Below are 18,232 nucleotides of genomic sequence, written 5' to 3'. Positions count from 1 at the left end.
CTGATTATTTGAACTTAGTTACCATAGTCAGATGCTTCTTCTATCCATTTTTATATAATGATTCAATACACTCCTTTTAAGAAGTAGTTTTATTATAAAAGAAGTATGGGTTCATTCTTCAAAAATTATAAAAAAGCCCACATAAACATATACAATAAAAAGCCCTCTGTTCTACTCTACCTCCTCTCTCCTCTCAGGAGGAGTCATTATTAAATATGGAGAGTCAGGGAATGACACATAATCAATTAAGAATATTATTATGGCTGTGGTATGTAGTTATGTGGAGAATTATTGATGAGCTTTTTTCTCTTTTGTACAGATCTGAGACTTTGGATCAGAAAGTATAAAAGATAATTTCCAAGGTTTAAACCCAATAACAATAGTATAATGAGGAATTTTAAAATCATGTATCTTTCTGACTTGGGGGATCTTCTGAGAGAAGGAAGAATAAAAACCACTTCCTTAATTGAAATTTCATCATTGGTTAATATGTGAATAAGTAAAAAAATAGTGTACATATATTTACATACTTTGCAAAGAAGACATTATAACAGAGAGCTTAATGCAGTAGTTAAAAGGATACGTAAATGCATATTTAAAAAAAATACACTGGAATTTATCTCACAAGAAAAATAACTGTCCATCAAAAGAGATCAGTGGTAACGTAGTTCCAAGACAAGTGCTAAAATTAATTCTTTGCCCATGTTTTTTGCTAATTCAATTAAAATTTTAGCAATTTAAATAGGACTTAGATAGTAAAGATAATCTTTTCTCCTTCATTTAAAAATTCTTTAGTTTTAAATTGATAGCATTTATGTCCAGAGCAAACAGACTTTGGGACATATTTAAAGAGTTCACCATTTGTAAACCCTATTATAATTTTTCCCTGTAGTGGTCAAGAAAGAGCTGAAACTGCAATAGTCAACATTAATCAGATTAAAGATGATTAAATATAAAGACATCCTTCTGATGGAAATGAAGATAAGTTAACAATTAGAAGAAGTTAGTAGTGTTTGTTATTCAATGTGAATAAAACTAAGTTCATTCATCTTTCCATTTGTATTTATTTACATTCTTTGTTTACTTTATCACAAGTATTCACTGAGCACCTTCTATGTGCCAGGTACCATTTGAGGCATTGAAAATACATTAGTAATTGAGATAGACAAGATTATAGTCCTTGTGGAGCTTATACAGCATACTGAGACTGACAAAAACATATATAAAATAATTTCAGCCAGTGACAAACACTGTAAGAGAAACTAAAGTGGATAAGAGATTAGAGAATTATAGGTTAGGTGATATTTAAATGTAAGAGTTGGGGGAAATTGCGGACTCTGAAATCCCTGCAACTGATGAAATGTCCTTTACTGAAAAGAAATGGACATTTTGTCCTCAACATATTTTACTTAGCTATCCCTGTTCTCCAAATTTCCTCTTGCAGGTCACTATTTTTTTTTCCCCTACCTAAGTCTTCCTTCTACATGTACAACCACTGTCCTCTTAAATTTTTTTCATTAAGAATGTTTCTAAGATCATAAGTCTAGTGATATATGTAGGAAGTTTGAGACCTTTGGAATTCAGTATTTAGGAAATAAAAATGCTCAATAGTTTGGTAACCTTAAGTGACCAATGACATTTATTTACAGAAAAATCATCAAATGAAAAATAACTCTGATAAGTATCTAATGGTAAAGAATTAAGATAAAACTGATTCACTTAGAAATTATTTGTCAACCTAGAAAAAACAAGCACATGACCAATGCTGGTTTTGGTGTATATGTGCATATGCATTCATATCTGTGTCTGAGGGTAGCAGGAGGATGAAATTCAAGGAAATATTTTAACTTAAAACAAAGTTGGATTTCTGTCAAGGATCACCCACCAGGACGTATTTATATATCTTGTACTCCCTAAAGTCCAGAGCTTCAAAAGTCACATTATTGTGAGAAAGTAAGCAAATATAATTATATCTTGCTTTAAAATATTAACTTATATATATGGTGGTGACTTTTTAAAAAGTATAGAATATAAAGGCGTAGGATATTAAGTGTTTTGTAAAAGTATCAAAGCTATGTATTAACACAATAACTTCAATTTTTATCCACCAAATAAAGCATGGGAATTTCCCCCAAACAATAAAAAAAACAGGCCTTTTGGCACAGCATACTGGTTAAAGCAAAGTTTTATATCCAGGCAGTTTAACTTCATATACCAGCCGCACTGCTCTTCAGCACCACTCTCTAGTTGTATAATCTTGGGCAACTTAACTCAGTGCTTCAGTTTCCTCATCTCTAAAATGAGAATGATAATACCTAGGTTGTTTTTAGGACCGCATGAGTGTCTAGAAAAGTATCTGGCATTAGGTACCCCATTAGAGTTGGCAATTAACTCTCAGCCAGCATTTTTCCTCTAGAAATAAACTTACTTACTTTTAGGAACACCTGCAGATCTTGAGTCTGAGTGTGCTGCAGAATGTCTTGCTGTAGATGTTTGAATATAGCTATACAGATGTACACTTGATAATCAGGACCAAGGAAAACACAAGTAACAATATAATGGCAGATTTCTACCCAATCCAAATAATTCCAGAAACACTGAGTTATCCATTGCAGGCAAATCTAGGGGAAAAAAAGTCAATTCATTAGAAAGCTTATGAAACTATATTTAACTTTTAAAAAGCAGCATCCAATAATGCACACAAAACCAGTGAAGAGCTTCGAATTTAATCAAAATAGAAAGACATTCTACATATAAGAAGCCTAATAAGGATGCTTCACCTGTTTGCCTAATGTGTAAGAAAACTTTCATGACCTTAGGGACTCAGGACCTGGGGGTAACTGACAGTGTTCACATTGCTGATACACCTATTGCTAAATGCTTCCTTTATTCTTACTATCCTCCTCTTACCTTCAATAGCAGTCTAATCGCTACAGACAACAAATGCTGAGACTATTTTAATTCAGAGATGGGAGCTTTTTCTATCCTACCTATGATCACAGATGTATAATTATGCAGATGACAGATTGCTAAATGTTACATTAATGCAAATGGGCTCTTGCTGAATCAGAAAACAATTTAAACCAACTAGAATTACATAATATAAAAACTGAGCACTAATATAGAGAATAAATCAAAAATGGGACTTTTATAAAAATCATTTACCTTACTATTTGAATAATATTTTTCAAATTATAAAAGCAATACATGCCCATTATAGGAAAAGAAACAGAAAAGGTAAAAAAAAAAAACAGTAAGAATGACACAATGATTAACATTATCATTAATATTTTGGTTCATTAATGTTATACTTTTGTGTCTCCCCACAAAAGTACGTCAAAGTCTCAACCTCAGGAATGTGACATTATTTGAGAACTGGATCTTTACAGAGATAACTAAGTTAAAATGAGGTCATTAGGGTGAGCCCTATTCCAGTATGACTGGTGTCATGGAAACTGAACAATTTGAACACAAAGACACACACAGAGGGAAGACACTGAAAAGACACACATGGAGAATGTCACGTGAAGACATGATTGGAGAGCTGCATCTATAAGCCAAGAAATATCTAAGACTACCAGCTAGGAGAGAGGGGTCACACGGTTCTTTCCCTAGAGCCTTCAAGGGAGCAAAGCCTTGCCAACATTTTTATTCTGATGCTTTATTCTCCAAAACTGTGAGATGATATATTTTTGTTGTTTGAAGCCACTCAGTTTGTAGTACGTTGATACCACAGTCCTGGGAAACTGAGACAATTAATTACTTTCCAATATTTTCATTTTCAATTATGATTTGCAAATTACTATTGAGGAAAGATTTCCTTTAATGACCCTCTCTTCCCTATAAAGTTTTTGAGGAGTGGGAAGTAAGGAATGGGAACAGATATGGTGGCTAATCTCAGTTTGTCATGATATATAAGATACACACAAATTTTCCTTTTTTGTTCTATTGTTTTGACCTTTTAAAAACATATTTTTGAGTAGTTTCTAAAATTTGTTTTTATACCCCGATTCAATTTGGGGGATGCTGGTTCTGCTTTTAACTGCCTTTAACATGGTGTATTAGTTTTCTAGTGTTGTCATAAAGACTGAGTGACTTAAACAGATATTTATATTCTCATAATTCTGAAGAAGTCCAAGATCAAGGTTTCGGCAGGGCTGATTTCTTCTGAGGCCTCTCTCCTTGGCTTGTAGATGGTCATCTTCTCCCTATGTTTGTACATGGTCTTTCCTCTGTTCATGACTGGTGTCTAAACTTCTTCTTATAAGGACACTGATCATACTGGATCAAATATTAAATTTAGCCTCATTATAACATAGGGTAGAAACAGTCAGTCCAATGAAGGACTAGGAGGGAGACATCTGTAGCTACTGCATCTGACCACATGTACGACCCCTGGCCCTCAAAAGAAAATCATTAAGCCTTCCAGATCCCAATAGAAGCAGAGAGCTGGGCTTTGTTAGATAAGGTACAGTATCTCACATACCAGATGCTCAGTGTAGATAATTATTCTTGTCCTCAGTTACCTCCCTTAATCCTTATATAAGACTTATCAAGCAGATATTATTATCTCCATTAACAAGCCTACATGTCATAAACTTTCAAAATGTCTGTCTTGAATTGCTGAAAATGAACGCAAAACCTGTGAATGCCAGGGATCTACTATAGTGTAAATCTATATATTACAATAGACCTAGGGGAAAAACCCCAGTTTAAAGATTTAGCACATTTAGAGGTATGACTGCTTACAAAAATGATGTGATTAATTTAAATGTATTTCCTATATTTGCTGAGAATGTAATTTTCTTTAAAGACACTGAGATCTGAGAGTTGAAGAAATGCTACTTCCTATGGATTACCTGTGATGGTGCAAAACCAGACATGTGAAAAGCTGAAAACACAAGTGGCACCTCTGCTTTCAGTAGCATTTCAATGTAGTGAGTGCTGCAGAAATACACTGGATGAATGCCAGATGCTATAGTGTCAGTAGGTAGGTACCTCTGCATGAAAGAGAGAAATTGAGAATTAATGAATATCCAGCTAATTTGAAAACAATCAAACAAACTTATCTAAATATTTTGTCTTATATTGCAACTTCAAAATTAATATAGTGGCAGAACAAGTTACTCCAAACTTTATGGAAGTTAAAAAGTAGAATGTTAAACACTGGGGAGAGAATAAATCTCAATAAATGCAGTATAAATAGAATCCCTGAAGAGGAATCTTAGCAGAATGTTATTTGCTTTACAAAGAAGCAGTAAAACAAACTACTGGCAATAAAATGTTCAACTTGGTATATTTGTACTTGAAAAGAAGAAATGATACTATAGAAGGCACTGCATGAGTCGTCACTGACGATACAACTGCACCAACAGAAAGATGTCAAGGCTTTACATCGAGATTTCGGTCTAAAACCCCTGAGTAATATGTCACTCCATTCCATTCACAGGTCTATATTCCATATTAAATGATGGTATCAAAATGGTAAATCTAATAACATCAAAGCTGCTAAAGTTCTGCCTGATTTCAGTTTCATGGGAAGAAACGCTATTAGAACACATCACTCTTGCTGTGTTAAAAATAAGGTGTTGGAAAAGGTTTATTATAGTCAAAGCAGAAATGCAACTTTATAAAGTTATGGTTAAAAACAATTCACTGATGATGTCTGACAGTGTCACAATCTGAACAGTAAAGTAGAATAGTTAAGACTAGTGGAATGTAGGTATCATTTTTAAGTACTTGACATGAAAATGTGTGATTGGACTTAAAAATCCATACTTATTATCAAAAGAATTTTTAACATTACATTCATAAATGCAAGAGTGAAAAATCTTTAAGATATTCTAAACCTTCATGTAATTTTTAAAGAACTGTTCAAATTTTGGTTAACAGAGGAAAACAGGTCCACTGATTTGAGAAAAACTAGTACATATTCTTTTGCCTTTTTGCTTCCTCCTGTTCCCACAAACAAATTTCTCATTATAGTAAAATACAAAAGATAGAAAGTCTTATACTGGAATTGCTTATAGCTATTCCAAGCATAAAATTTCAATATTTAATGTGTTCCTTAGTGCTATGCTTTTATTCTTCTTATCATATATTGTAAAAGCATATGATAATAAATGCTTTCATTTAACTTGCTATAGATATAACTATATAGATATATCCGTATATAATATAGATTTATAGATACAACTCTCCAGCCTCCTTAACAAATTTTTCTTGGATGCCATGTGATTCTGTTGTCCAAGTGCAACATGTCATGGAAAAGGTTTGGGGAGCATTGGCATAGCTTATTATAATTGACAGTTTCCCCATGTTGGAGGTCTCAAATGCAGTAAGTAAATAAGTAAAACAAAATATGGAAACATTAATAAATTGAGGTATGCACTTAATTCTAAACTAAATTTACATCTCACAGACTAGTAATAAAACCTTTAAGAATACACTATAATGTCGTAATCAAAACTCATCAGAGATTTCCAAAATGTATATAAAATTAGTGTGCTTTTCCTCTATACGATATGTATATAATTTTGACTTAATATACCATTTCCTTAAACAGCAATTTAACCAGAGATTCTTTCTAACAAAGCAATAAAATATCCATCCAATAGTTCTCTTTTTACAATATGGAATTTTATACTTTACTAAATGACAGGTTTAAAATTTAATAATGCATTTATTATCATTAATCTTTCACTCAGTTACCATTAGGTACAACAACAATAATTTGAGAAAATCTTTAATCTGTATCTTCAAAAGGAATCAGTCAAAAAAGCATTCAGTTAGAAAATGAGAATAAATTATTATAGAGTGCTCTACAAATAAAATAACAAGGTCCCAATAAATTTAAATAGAATTTCCTTAAAATTTAAAACACTCCTTTAAAAACAGACTAAAAAGTCTTACAGAAATATGTAGTCTTGGCAACCAAAGGAAAGCAGAAGTCAGAAGCCTGGAGAACTGCTGAAGAAATCGCAACGTTCTCTCTTTATCCCCCAGCATTATCATGAACAAAGAAGATACAAACCAGTCATGGCCAGTGTAACTCCCCTGCAGGCAGACTGAAAGGCACAGTTAAGGAACTTTGTATAGTATCTTACAAGGTTAAATATAAGAACTTCATAAATAACATTTCCAGGATCTCTATCAGGAAAGAGATATTAATGATACTTAGTTCTCATTTTGTCTTCAACCAATTTATAAGCTGTTAATATAAAATTAAATTTTATTAATAACAAAATTACTTATATAGTAACTATTTTAATGTACTATTTGCTGACAGTGGAGGCCAAAAGCACCAGCTACTGGAGGACAAACCTATCTGCTTTATGGAAACACCCTTTTCAAGTCATTAACACAATAATACCAACCTTTCTGTAGTTTAGGTTATCTGCCAGATTATTAGCATAATCAAGTATTAAAAAATCCATACTTTTTAGAATTCAGTAATGCAAATGACTTGCATACTTCAGGTCAAACCCTATTTCTGAAAGATGACTAATTAAAACAAAAAATGGATGTTTTATTCTTATTCTAGATTTACAAAATCTCGATATTACTCTGATTTAATCTATTTTAAAACTTCCTTATATATGTCTGAACATATTTTCTAATAACTTTAATTATTTAGTTTAAGATTCAACTAATAAAACTGAATTTAGTAATTACTACTCAGTTTAATAAAGTACATATTTGAAATATAGAATAAAATGCTATACATATATATCATAACAAATAAATCACTAATATAGGTTATAAAAGTACTATTTTACTATGAATGTGTTAAAGTACTCCATCAAAGAATTCTGAAAAATATATGAAGATAGATCAAATCAAGTAATGTCAATAATTCAAAAAGGATATGAAGAGAAGATTTTACAGAAGCTTGCTGCTGTTTCAGGAATCTCCCACAATGCTTTAAAACCAAGGTAAGATCATTTTCTGCACCATCTTTTAACAGGCTGAGGAACTTGCCATACCTATCATAAAAACCCAGAAAACAAACAAATGAAAAATGTCTGGCCTTGCATTGCAAACTCATTTTTTTTTTAATTCATCAAAGTGCAGCTCTCTTGAGATCTCAAGATTTTAAGTTTTCAAACTTCTACTTTTAGCCTAACTATGCTATACAGAGCACTTAAGAAAGATTAACACTCAATGTATATACCGGATAATTATGATATATTTGAATTAGTAGTATTCATCTAATAAATACCAATAACTTTAAAGGAAAATGAAATTGTAATGAGAGAATAAAACAAAGATACTGTAGATGAGTAGTAAATTATAAACATTTTTTCCTGAACTTAATCTAAAATATGGAATGCTGACAAGCTAGACTGACAGAATGTTAAGTCTAGAGGCAATTTTAGAGTTCATCTAGTCCAACAGATCTAAACGAGGGTGGCCCAGGGGCCAGTCTGGAAACTGATGGGGGCATTTTTAACTGTCATAGTGACTGGGGGCACTACTGATACTTGGTGAGTGAGGGCCAGGAGATCAGACGTGGGACAGTCAGTTCTACACAGTAACAACTTGCAAATGTCCTGCCTATTACTTGCATAGATGAAAAAGCTATTTATAATTATGTGAAATTAATTCTGTTTTGTATAAAATCAAGAAACATTTGTCTTATTTTTTTATTATACGCTGAATGAGACCATGCATAAATTAGCGAAAGATAGTACTTTTGCTTTGCTTGAAGCCTTACTAAGACTTGTTTACCATTTTGCAAAGTCACTTTGCCAATAGCAATACTCTTGCAATATTTAAAGCACCAAAATAAAATCAGTCTCTATTTGCAGCTGCCACAGCCACAATAATTCTTTATGGGTGACAGCTATGTCTCATACTGTAATTGTATAGAAACATTTCATTATAAATCACTTTCCATTTATTTCTTAACAATAAAACATTATCTTGAATTAAAAAAAATATGTGACTAGCCTGCTCATATTATCTATGGATTCCATCTTAGAATAGAAATAGGTCATTACAAAATAAAAGGCAGGCACAGGATCACAAAACATAATGAGTTACACGTCCTATGTGATACAGGTGGGTGAGCTAGAATCACTATCATGGTTTTTATTATAATGCTATTAATTCACAAAAACTGTCCCTTTAAAAGCTTTCATATGCATCTTTTTTATACTTGATTCTGAAGATGACCCACTCAAATATATAGAATGGGACTGTCAAGATCCCCATTTAATCAGCAAGAAAAGTGTGTGTGTGTGGGGGGGGGGGGGTTCAAGGACTCAGTCCTTAACTCCCAGTCTGTTCAGGTTGTCCATTTCATTTGAAAATTACAATGTGATTACTAAAAATTCAAACTACTATAATTGATTTATTCATTTTAACTTCTGCACCTATTGTTAAGGTACTTTTGTACTCATAACCACAGCTTGACAATGAAAACTAATCATATTATAGAAAATGGCATGATTGTGCTACCAATGTGCTGATTTTTACAATGCTATTTTCGGAAGAACCTGAGAGTCATAAGGCCTTAAATCACTGTAATTAGCCTCTGAAATAATAATGAACCATAACTGATTTACCTGCAGGAGTAATTTAATCATGTGCCAATATCCTCAAAACAAAGTTACTATTTTCTGAATGATAAAGTCTGCATTTAAAGTATACAAAATAGTTGGTGGTTAAATTAAATATTATTAAGTACATTATCAGCTAGATAAAACAAATTTTAGAAATGCACAAGGGAGATATTTTCCTATAATATACCTGACGGTCATTTTAATGCCAAGCTGCTGCACAGATGAAAGACTTTCATTCTTCACATTTGCATCAATAGCTAAAAACAATAGAACACAGGGTTATAAAAATGTATAAAAGTCTGCATAATAATCACATTTTAATTGAAAATTGATGAAAGCAATATTTTTACATATTTTAATGTAAATTTTGAAGACAGGCTGATGAATCTGTTCTATTAAGGACTGTCAGTTATGTTTTTCAAAGGAATTAACAGGAAACTTTTTACAAAATAACTTTTCTCCTATAAAGAGCATTTAAAAGCATATATAACACAAAACAAATAATCACAGTTTTATACTGATCTATTTTTAGTTGGTTCTCAGAACACAAAAGCTGTTAACCCGGAAGTGGTCTAGAATATTGTACTTTCATCAAGTAATGCATACAAAAGACTTTGAATTACAAACATAGGTAAGTATGGCTGTTTGCTTCTTAAAGATTTAAATGTGAGTGTCAACAAGAAATAATTAGTATTATTCTCTGTATAATGTACAGCAAGTACGAAAGTGGAGGGAGCAAGTTTCTTCTTGTAGACAGATTCTTTGTGAAGTACAAATTGTAACCATGTACCAAAAGTTAAGAAGGGGTTGTACAGTACAGAGGACTACAGAAGAGGTTGAAAGTTTGGATTAATCTTTGACAACATTGGATGATCAAGTTAAGAGTGATCACTCAAAAGCATCACTAGATAGCAATGAGGGTCTAGTTGGAACTTTCTATTTATGACTGAAGAAACTAGCATGCATGTGTGCACACATGCACACACACAAATAAGGGAACTGTCCAAAATCATAAAGTTACCTAGCAATAGAAACAAAAGCTAGGTTTTCCGAATCTTCTATCAGCAGGTTTTTTTTCCCCATTACACACTGGTACATCTGATACTATTAATAATATATTTATTTAACTCATGAACTTATTCCTTTTTATAAACCCCTTCTTATAAGGTTAAGTTATAACTCCTTCCTTCCCCAAAGTAAGCCTGAAGGTTCTGTTGCTTCTTTTTTTAACATGTGGCTTTTATCCACCCATTTTATTCAGTTCTTACTGCCATAAAATTTAATTCCTTGTGACTAATAAGCTACTGAAAGAGTCTCAGCCTCCTAATTGGTACAGTCAGCTTTATTTGGAAAAAAGCATTACTATTCCATGTCTTTGATTATACAGTTGCCCTTGTCTGCAAGACTCTTACCCTCTCCTATTTCTTTCAGCTGTAATAGCCCAGGAGGCAGCACCAGTGCCTCCTGCTCTACCGTTGCTTCCTCCTCTAATCTTCCTAACGGCACTAGTCAACACTGATTACTCTTTCCACTGAACACCTCTGGCACATACAACAAAACCCATCACTTAACAAAAACTCAATTCAAATAGCATACTCAAACCTCTCGTACACTGCCTGAAACAAAGTAGCCAACCCATTTCTTTATTTTCTTTCTTACCATATGCTGAAAATTATTTAATTCATCATTTTTTGGGACAAGGTCATTCATATTATAGACCTTCTTGCAATTACCAAGCATACTCACAAACATGCTTTATAAATGTAAGACAGAAAAAAAGCATATTTGCTGAACATCCAAACAAAGTATAATAGGTATTTAACTGCATATATTAAGTTTAAAAATACTTCACACAGGGAAATATATACAAGATCTTATGGTAGCTCACAGAGAAAAAAATGTGACAATGAATATATATATGTTCATGTATAACCGAAAAATTGTGCTTTACACTGGAATTTGACACAACATTGTAAAATGATTATAAATCAATAAAAAATGTTAAAAAATACTTCACTAATCAAAAGATGAAACAATGCAAAATTTTCTGGTATTTTTTCTAACCTTTTGATTAACAACATAAAGAGAAAAGAGATAAAATTACAGTATTTACCACCCTGAAAGGACTATTTAATTCATCATTTCAAAGAAGCAATTACAGAAGGAAAAAATCCCCAACTCGTTCCAGGGAAATGAGTTGACAAATGGTTAATGTCTGTTAAGATTTGGAAGGATACCTGCACGGACTTACAAACTGCAAATGTGCAGAACTGATCTGTTTGTTCTTCCCTCTTTCTTTAAGGGGATAAACAACCAAACTAATTTGATTTTTCCAAATTTGCTAATTTTATAATGGACTGAAATCCTGAGGGAGTTAACAACAGATGGATGATTGTGTTATTCTAATTTCAGCTACCTTGGGGTTTAGCAAGCTGTCATTTTTAAAAAGACAAACAATTTCTCATTTCAAGAAACATGAAAAAGTACTAAATATATCTATCCAGCGTCTGCTATGAAACATCTTTTATATCAAACATGGTTTTTGTTTATTTAAAGTAAATAGAGTGAAATTTTGTAATAGCAAACCATTGTTCCACCAGCCAAAAAGTAAGTGATAAAGGATAAGGATATCTAAAGCCACGGGCAGCAAACAATACTAGCAACAAACTTACCACATCATAATAATAAATATTAAACAATCAATCAACAGGAAGTCACTTTATTTTCAGCTGTACTCTAAAACACCAGTGGATAGTTGTTCAGCAGGAGCCTTCCAAAATTTAAATTCACATTTATGATTTATCTGCCTAGATAATACTTTCAACAAACACAATATATGAGATCTCCCTCAGCATAATTTAGAAATATTACAGAGGGCAATAAATGCATGCACCCTGAGCAATCAGCTTTGTTGAGTATTTAGATAATACATACAGCATAATGTTAATTTTAGATAATCTACACAAAATATGACCCACCAAAACAATGTACCAAAGAAAGCTGTAGAAATTGAAGATTGCCATACTGAGGAATGGCGAGATATCCACTCTGGCCATGCAAATCTCCATGACTTCTTAATTATTTCCTCTCTTACTCACAGACTTGATCATTAATCTCTGTATGTTTTTTTTCCACATATGTTTTCAGGTTAGTTTATAAAGTTATCATTTTCTATACAAATGTTTTTCTTCAAACTTCTCTTCACAGTTCCTATTTTCTTTCCTCTGAATCTAGTTTCCTGATTTCAAATGTGATGATTATGCCTACTTCAGTGCGTACAACAGACCCTTGAACAATGCAGGGGTTAGGGGAGCCGACCCCGCGCAGTCAGAAATCCAAGGATAACTTTATAGTTGGCCCTCCATATCCTCCATTCCACATCCACAGATTCAACAAATCATGGATTGTGTAGTACTGCAGTATGTAGTAACTGAAAAAAATCTGCTTAGAAGTGGACCTGTGCAGTTCAAATCCACCTTGCTGAAAGGTAAACTGCAGTTACAGGGTTGAATGATACAATGCACACTACAGCGCCTCAGCACACTATTCAACTCACAAGCAGTGCTCCGAGGGGATCAATTCCCTTCAACTACCTTCATTTCTGTTTAATTCTGTTTAATTCTGCCTTGTATTTTCCTTTCATTTCTTTGCTTTCATTTTCTTATGATCACTTTTATCCCTTTCCTAAATCTGCATTAGATGCCACTATGACTTAATTAAGTATATATTCATATGTATATTTGTAAATCCTAATAGTTTTAGAATTGTTATACAAATATATTGTGTGAATATAGATGCTATGTAACAATATGTATATGTAATTCAATAAAATATATTAAATGCTATATTAAAGACGGAGAAGTTTGGGAACTAACAATAATTTAAATTAGCCATATGTAACACAATAAATATCAAAATGGTAGTTTAATGTGAATGCAATAGGAGCACAGAGGAGGGACTTCTGATTGGGAGTGAGAAGAAAGGTGACATTCCAGGCGCAACTTTACAATGGAGTTGAATATGATCATATGGGTGTCATGGAGAGGAAAAAGTTCATCCAGAAGAAACAGTAGGAGCAAAGGTTCAGTGATATGAATGCACAGAATGTGTTTGGGCAGTGGTGGATAACAGAACTGAAACAAAAACAAAAACAAAAACAGAAAAACAGGCTGAGCCTCACTGAAGGCAAATATTTAATTTTTTTTTAATGGAGATATGACACATCGTGTCTAACTTGAATAAATAACACATATCTGAAGGATGATTTCTTCAACATGCAGAAAAGTCATGTTACCCTTATGAGGAAGAGGGGCAATGTCTTTCGATGATCTATTGTCATGAGTCTACACTATATCTCTGCTTTTCTCACTGTCCTCATTTACTGAGCCTCTCACCCTTGGGAAATTGCAGTTCTTCACTATGCGTCATCCTTTACACAGTTACTAAAATAATCATCCTAATCTACAGATGAATCAAGTAAAGCTTCTGCTAAGAAATCTTAGATGTTTTAGTTTTAATAGGCAATAGAGTAATCCAAACTGACTGACACAGTATATAAAGCTCTTTTTCATTCTTTTACCCATTTTTTCCCTTTATTTGTCAACATGTTGACATTATTATTCTAGATACAGAGGATACAACAGGTAAGACATGGAAACTACCCTATAGGAGTTTGCTGCCAGGTGAGTTAGACATTAAGTCAGAATATGAGAAAAACATGACAAAGAGATGTGTACTGGCTTCAGACACTGAACTGATGATTCAGTAATTTGTATTTTCAGCCCACACCTTTCCCCTAAATTCCAGATTCAAACAGCCAACATGTACAGAGCATGACTACTTAAATGTGTAACAAGTATTCAAAACAACCTAAAAGCAAGCTCCTAATCTCTCTGAAATTTATTCTTCCCCCATTCATCTCTATCTCAGTGCTTGATAATACCATCCTGGCAGTGGCTCAGATCAATAGCTTGGGTCTCTGACTCCTCTTGCTCTTTCACTCCATATTCAATCTGTTACCCAATTTTGTTGGTCCTATTTTCAAAATATACCTAGAATCCAAGTACTTCTGACCGACTCCACTGACATCCTCATCCTAGCCACCGCCACTTTTCACCTGGATCTCTTCAATGGCCTCCTAACTCATCTCCCTGCTTTGGTCCTTTGTTCTCCTTCAGTCTTTTCCTGAGGCCATAGAGATCTTTTAAAAATGTAAACCAAAACATGTCACTTCTTTGTTCAAGACCCTTTATTATCCTCTCCTAACTTCAACACCAACAATTCTTCCTTCTCCCTTACTCCATTTCAGCTGTACCAGTCTCCCTCCTAGTCACCTACTGGAATTCTCTCCCTCTGAAAACATCCATATATCTTGCTCCCACTTCTGCTGCTCTAAACACTATTTAATATTGGTACCCCCACCCCAACCCAGCACTCTCTAGACCCCTTCCCTGCTGTGCATTTCTCATTTACCATCATCCAACCTGACATACTGAATCTGTTACTTATTTATTGGCTGTCTTCCCATCAGAAGGTAAACTCTATAAAGGCAAGATTTCTCTCTCTCTTTTGTTCACAGCTGTGTCCAAGTGCTTAGAAAAGTTCTATTACACAGTAGAGGAAAAATATCCATTAGTTGAATAAGTGAATGTGTATTTGGAGAAGAGATGGGGAGGCTGGCAATGCTGCTAATTGTTCAGTGTTCCTGAAAAACAAATATGAGGCATGGAGAGAAAGGGATGATGCTAGAGAAGAAAGAAGAGTAATGTAAGGCCTTGGGCATCACGATAGGAAGCTTAAACTTCACGTCAATGGTAAGCTTCTAAGTGGTACAGGAATGAGTTAGTCAGATTTACACTTCATAGGTCACTCTGAGAGCAGCATAAAGAATACCTCTGAAAAGAATGAGACTTCAGGTAGAGACATCAGGTAAAGAGGCTGTTGTAATAACCTAGGCAAAAAGTAATAGTGGCTTAAACTAACATAAAGAAGAGTAAAGATCGATATAGATGAACTTGAGATATATTAAGAAGACAGAATTGATATGGCTTGGTGATTGGGAGGGAAATGTGGACTGAGAGTCGATCATTCCTCAGTTTTTGGTTTAGATGGACAGACGACTGCACTGCCCACAAAAAGAGACAATGTATAAGAACGGTGTATCTCAGTGAGGGATGGTAAGGTGAGGTCCCTACTGGACCTTCCAAGTCTGAGGTTGTGAAGCACATCCAGGTGATGTTTACCTGTTAAGCATCTGGAAGTATGAGAACGAAGCTTATAGATCTTTGAGTAGAAAAGGTGAATTTAGAAGTCAATATATAAGGCAGGTAAAATAGTATGAGCAGATGAGATCACTAGAGCACAGTGGATAAAAACAGAAGCGTCAAAGACATTGGAAGACATTGCGTTAAGGAAAACCAATTTTTAATGGGTAGACAGAAAAAAAAGAGCTCAAAAAATTTAGAAAGTTACAAGGAAACTCAAGACATTTGCACAGAAGAGACTGAAAGATGTCTGGAATATACATGGCAAGAAGCGAGAGATTTTTAGGATGAAAAACCCTGTGCATATTTGTAATCTAATTACACACCTCTATGAAACATCTATCTGCACACTGAGCACTTTACAAAATTCAAAATGTTTAAAATGTACCTGTATATTCCACTGAGGGGAAGTAGCATTCAGATGGGCTTTCAGAGAGATGAAGCACAAATTTTCCAAGTAATTCTACTAAAGCTGTAATAAACAAGAGAATAATTAGGATATTAAAGGTCAAGAATAATACATGATACTGCATCTCTAAATCACAGACTAGTAGATAAAAGTCATAACTTCTTCATAGCAATGCTCTTAAGGAGGGCCAATTCAAAACACGTTATCATTTTAATATTCATAACAATGTTTCCAGTGTAATTTAAATTTTAATAGCTTCACTGAGAATCTGTTCAATGTAAAACTGGAAAAGAATCATCTGTTATCTTTAGATCCTCTAAGGATTACTTCAGAATTTGCTAAATGATTTCAATACAGAAAAAAATTATCACTAATTAGGCTATAACATCTTACAATCATTACTCACACACACAGAAAAAAAAAGTGAACCCTAAGACCAGAATCAATGCATAGCTTGCATCACTTTTAAAAGTAGGACATATTATGTGTTTTATATACTTTGCAACAGATGGTATCTGTTCAAGGCAACCAGATCAAAAGCAAGCTTGCCAGGGGCTGGGGAGAATGAGGGATGAACAGAGAGAGCACAGAATTTTTAGTGCAGTGAATCTCTTTTGTCAGATACTACAATGGTGGAAACATGTCATTATCATTGCATCTGTCAAAATTAAAATAATGTGAACATCAAGAGTGAACACTAATGTGAACTATGGACTCTTGATGATAACGATATGTCAATGCAGGTTCATCAGTTCACCAAGTGTACCACTCTGGTGTGAGATTTTGATATTGAGGAAGGTTGTACCTGTGTAAGGATAGAAAGTACAGGAGAACTTTCTGTATTCTCCACTCAATTTTGCTATGAATCTAAAACTTCTCTAAAAGTTTGTTAGTTTAAAGAAAGTTGAAAAAGCTACCCATCAATGTTATATAGAAAAGGCCACTGAATTTGCATATATTACCTCCAAAATGAATAGAACCAGGTAGATTATAATTAATATGCAATCCAGAATTATTTTGCTGGACAGAGATACATCTATAGAGTAACAGATATGCTTAAACACACAAGGTTTAGTCATCTTTTAAAATCGTGCCCTAGTTATATTCAGGATATTGACTATGAACTGTATTAACTGAATGCACCCTTTTTCACTTCCAAGTGCATTTGTTATTGTTGTTGTTAGTAGAGGTACTGGGGATTGAACCCAGGACCTCATGCTAAACATGAGCTCTACCACTGAGCTATATCCCCCACATCCAAGTGCATTTTAAACATATAATTCATGAAGAAAAATTAGTGTTCAAGCTGTGAAAAATGTAAAGTCAAATAGGAATAACATATGCTTTCCAACAATTGTAGGTCTAAAAAGCTACATCTCATGATATGTTAATGGTTAATGATGAAAATAAATTTTTTATTCACTGAACTCTATTCAACCTTTTGCACAGTCAAAAATCACACAAAATTTATAATCAGCCCTCTTTATATGCAATTCCACATTCACAGATTCAAACAACCTCAGATAGTATAGTACTGTATTTACTACTCAAAAAAAATTCTATATAAATAGATGTAAATAGTTCAGCCCTGTGTTGTTCAAGGGTCAACTGTATTGTGCCTTGGTGTGAATTTCTTTAGGTTCACCCTCTACAGGGCTCCTGAATCCACAGGCTTTAAGTGTTTTGTCAAATTTGGAAAAGTTATCAGCCGTCACTTATTTGAATACATTTGTAGTTCCAACCTCTTTCCATGACTCCAACGATACAAATGTCAGATTTGTTACAGTTCAACAGGTCTCTGGGACTCTATTAATTTTTTAAAAAAATGTTGTCTTTTTGTTCTCTTGATATCCTTAAGTTCACTATTCTCTCCTCTGTCCCCTATATTATCAATATTAGTAAACAGAAATAGGGACAACATACTTATTTAAATATATTACAGAATATATTTAAAATTGTAGATTTAATTATGAGGTCAGAAATAAAATATTAAT

General features: G+C 33.5%; 1 protein-coding gene across 2 annotated transcripts in view; it reads right to left on the bottom strand.

The window, feature by feature from the left end:
• The window catches only part of TBC1D32 (TBC1 domain family member 32), a 130,601-nt gene that overhangs the window by 9,349 nt on the left and 103,020 nt on the right, over positions 1-18,232 (bottom strand). For both annotated transcript variants that reach the window (XM_010979170.3, XM_031456232.2), the window contains 6 exons: positions 16,218-16,301; positions 9,754-9,823; positions 7,870-7,985; positions 6,913-7,067; positions 4,860-5,000; positions 2,433-2,621 (listed from right to left, as the gene is read on the bottom strand). In XM_010979170.3, coding sequence (XP_010977472.3) covers positions 2,433-2,621; positions 4,860-5,000; positions 6,913-7,067; positions 7,870-7,985; positions 9,754-9,823; positions 16,218-16,301 — 755 coding nt within the window. The remainder of the gene's footprint in view (positions 1-2,432; positions 2,622-4,859; positions 5,001-6,912; positions 7,068-7,869; positions 7,986-9,753; positions 9,824-16,217; positions 16,302-18,232) is intronic.

Source organism: Camelus dromedarius, chromosome 6 (genome assembly GCF_036321535.1).
Source record: "Camelus dromedarius isolate mCamDro1 chromosome 6, mCamDro1.pat, whole genome shotgun sequence".
Lineage (NCBI taxonomy): Eukaryota > Metazoa > Chordata > Mammalia > Artiodactyla > Camelidae > Camelus > Camelus dromedarius.
Note: the sequence above shows the minus strand (reverse complement) of the source record. Positions and strands in the feature narration are given on the sequence as shown.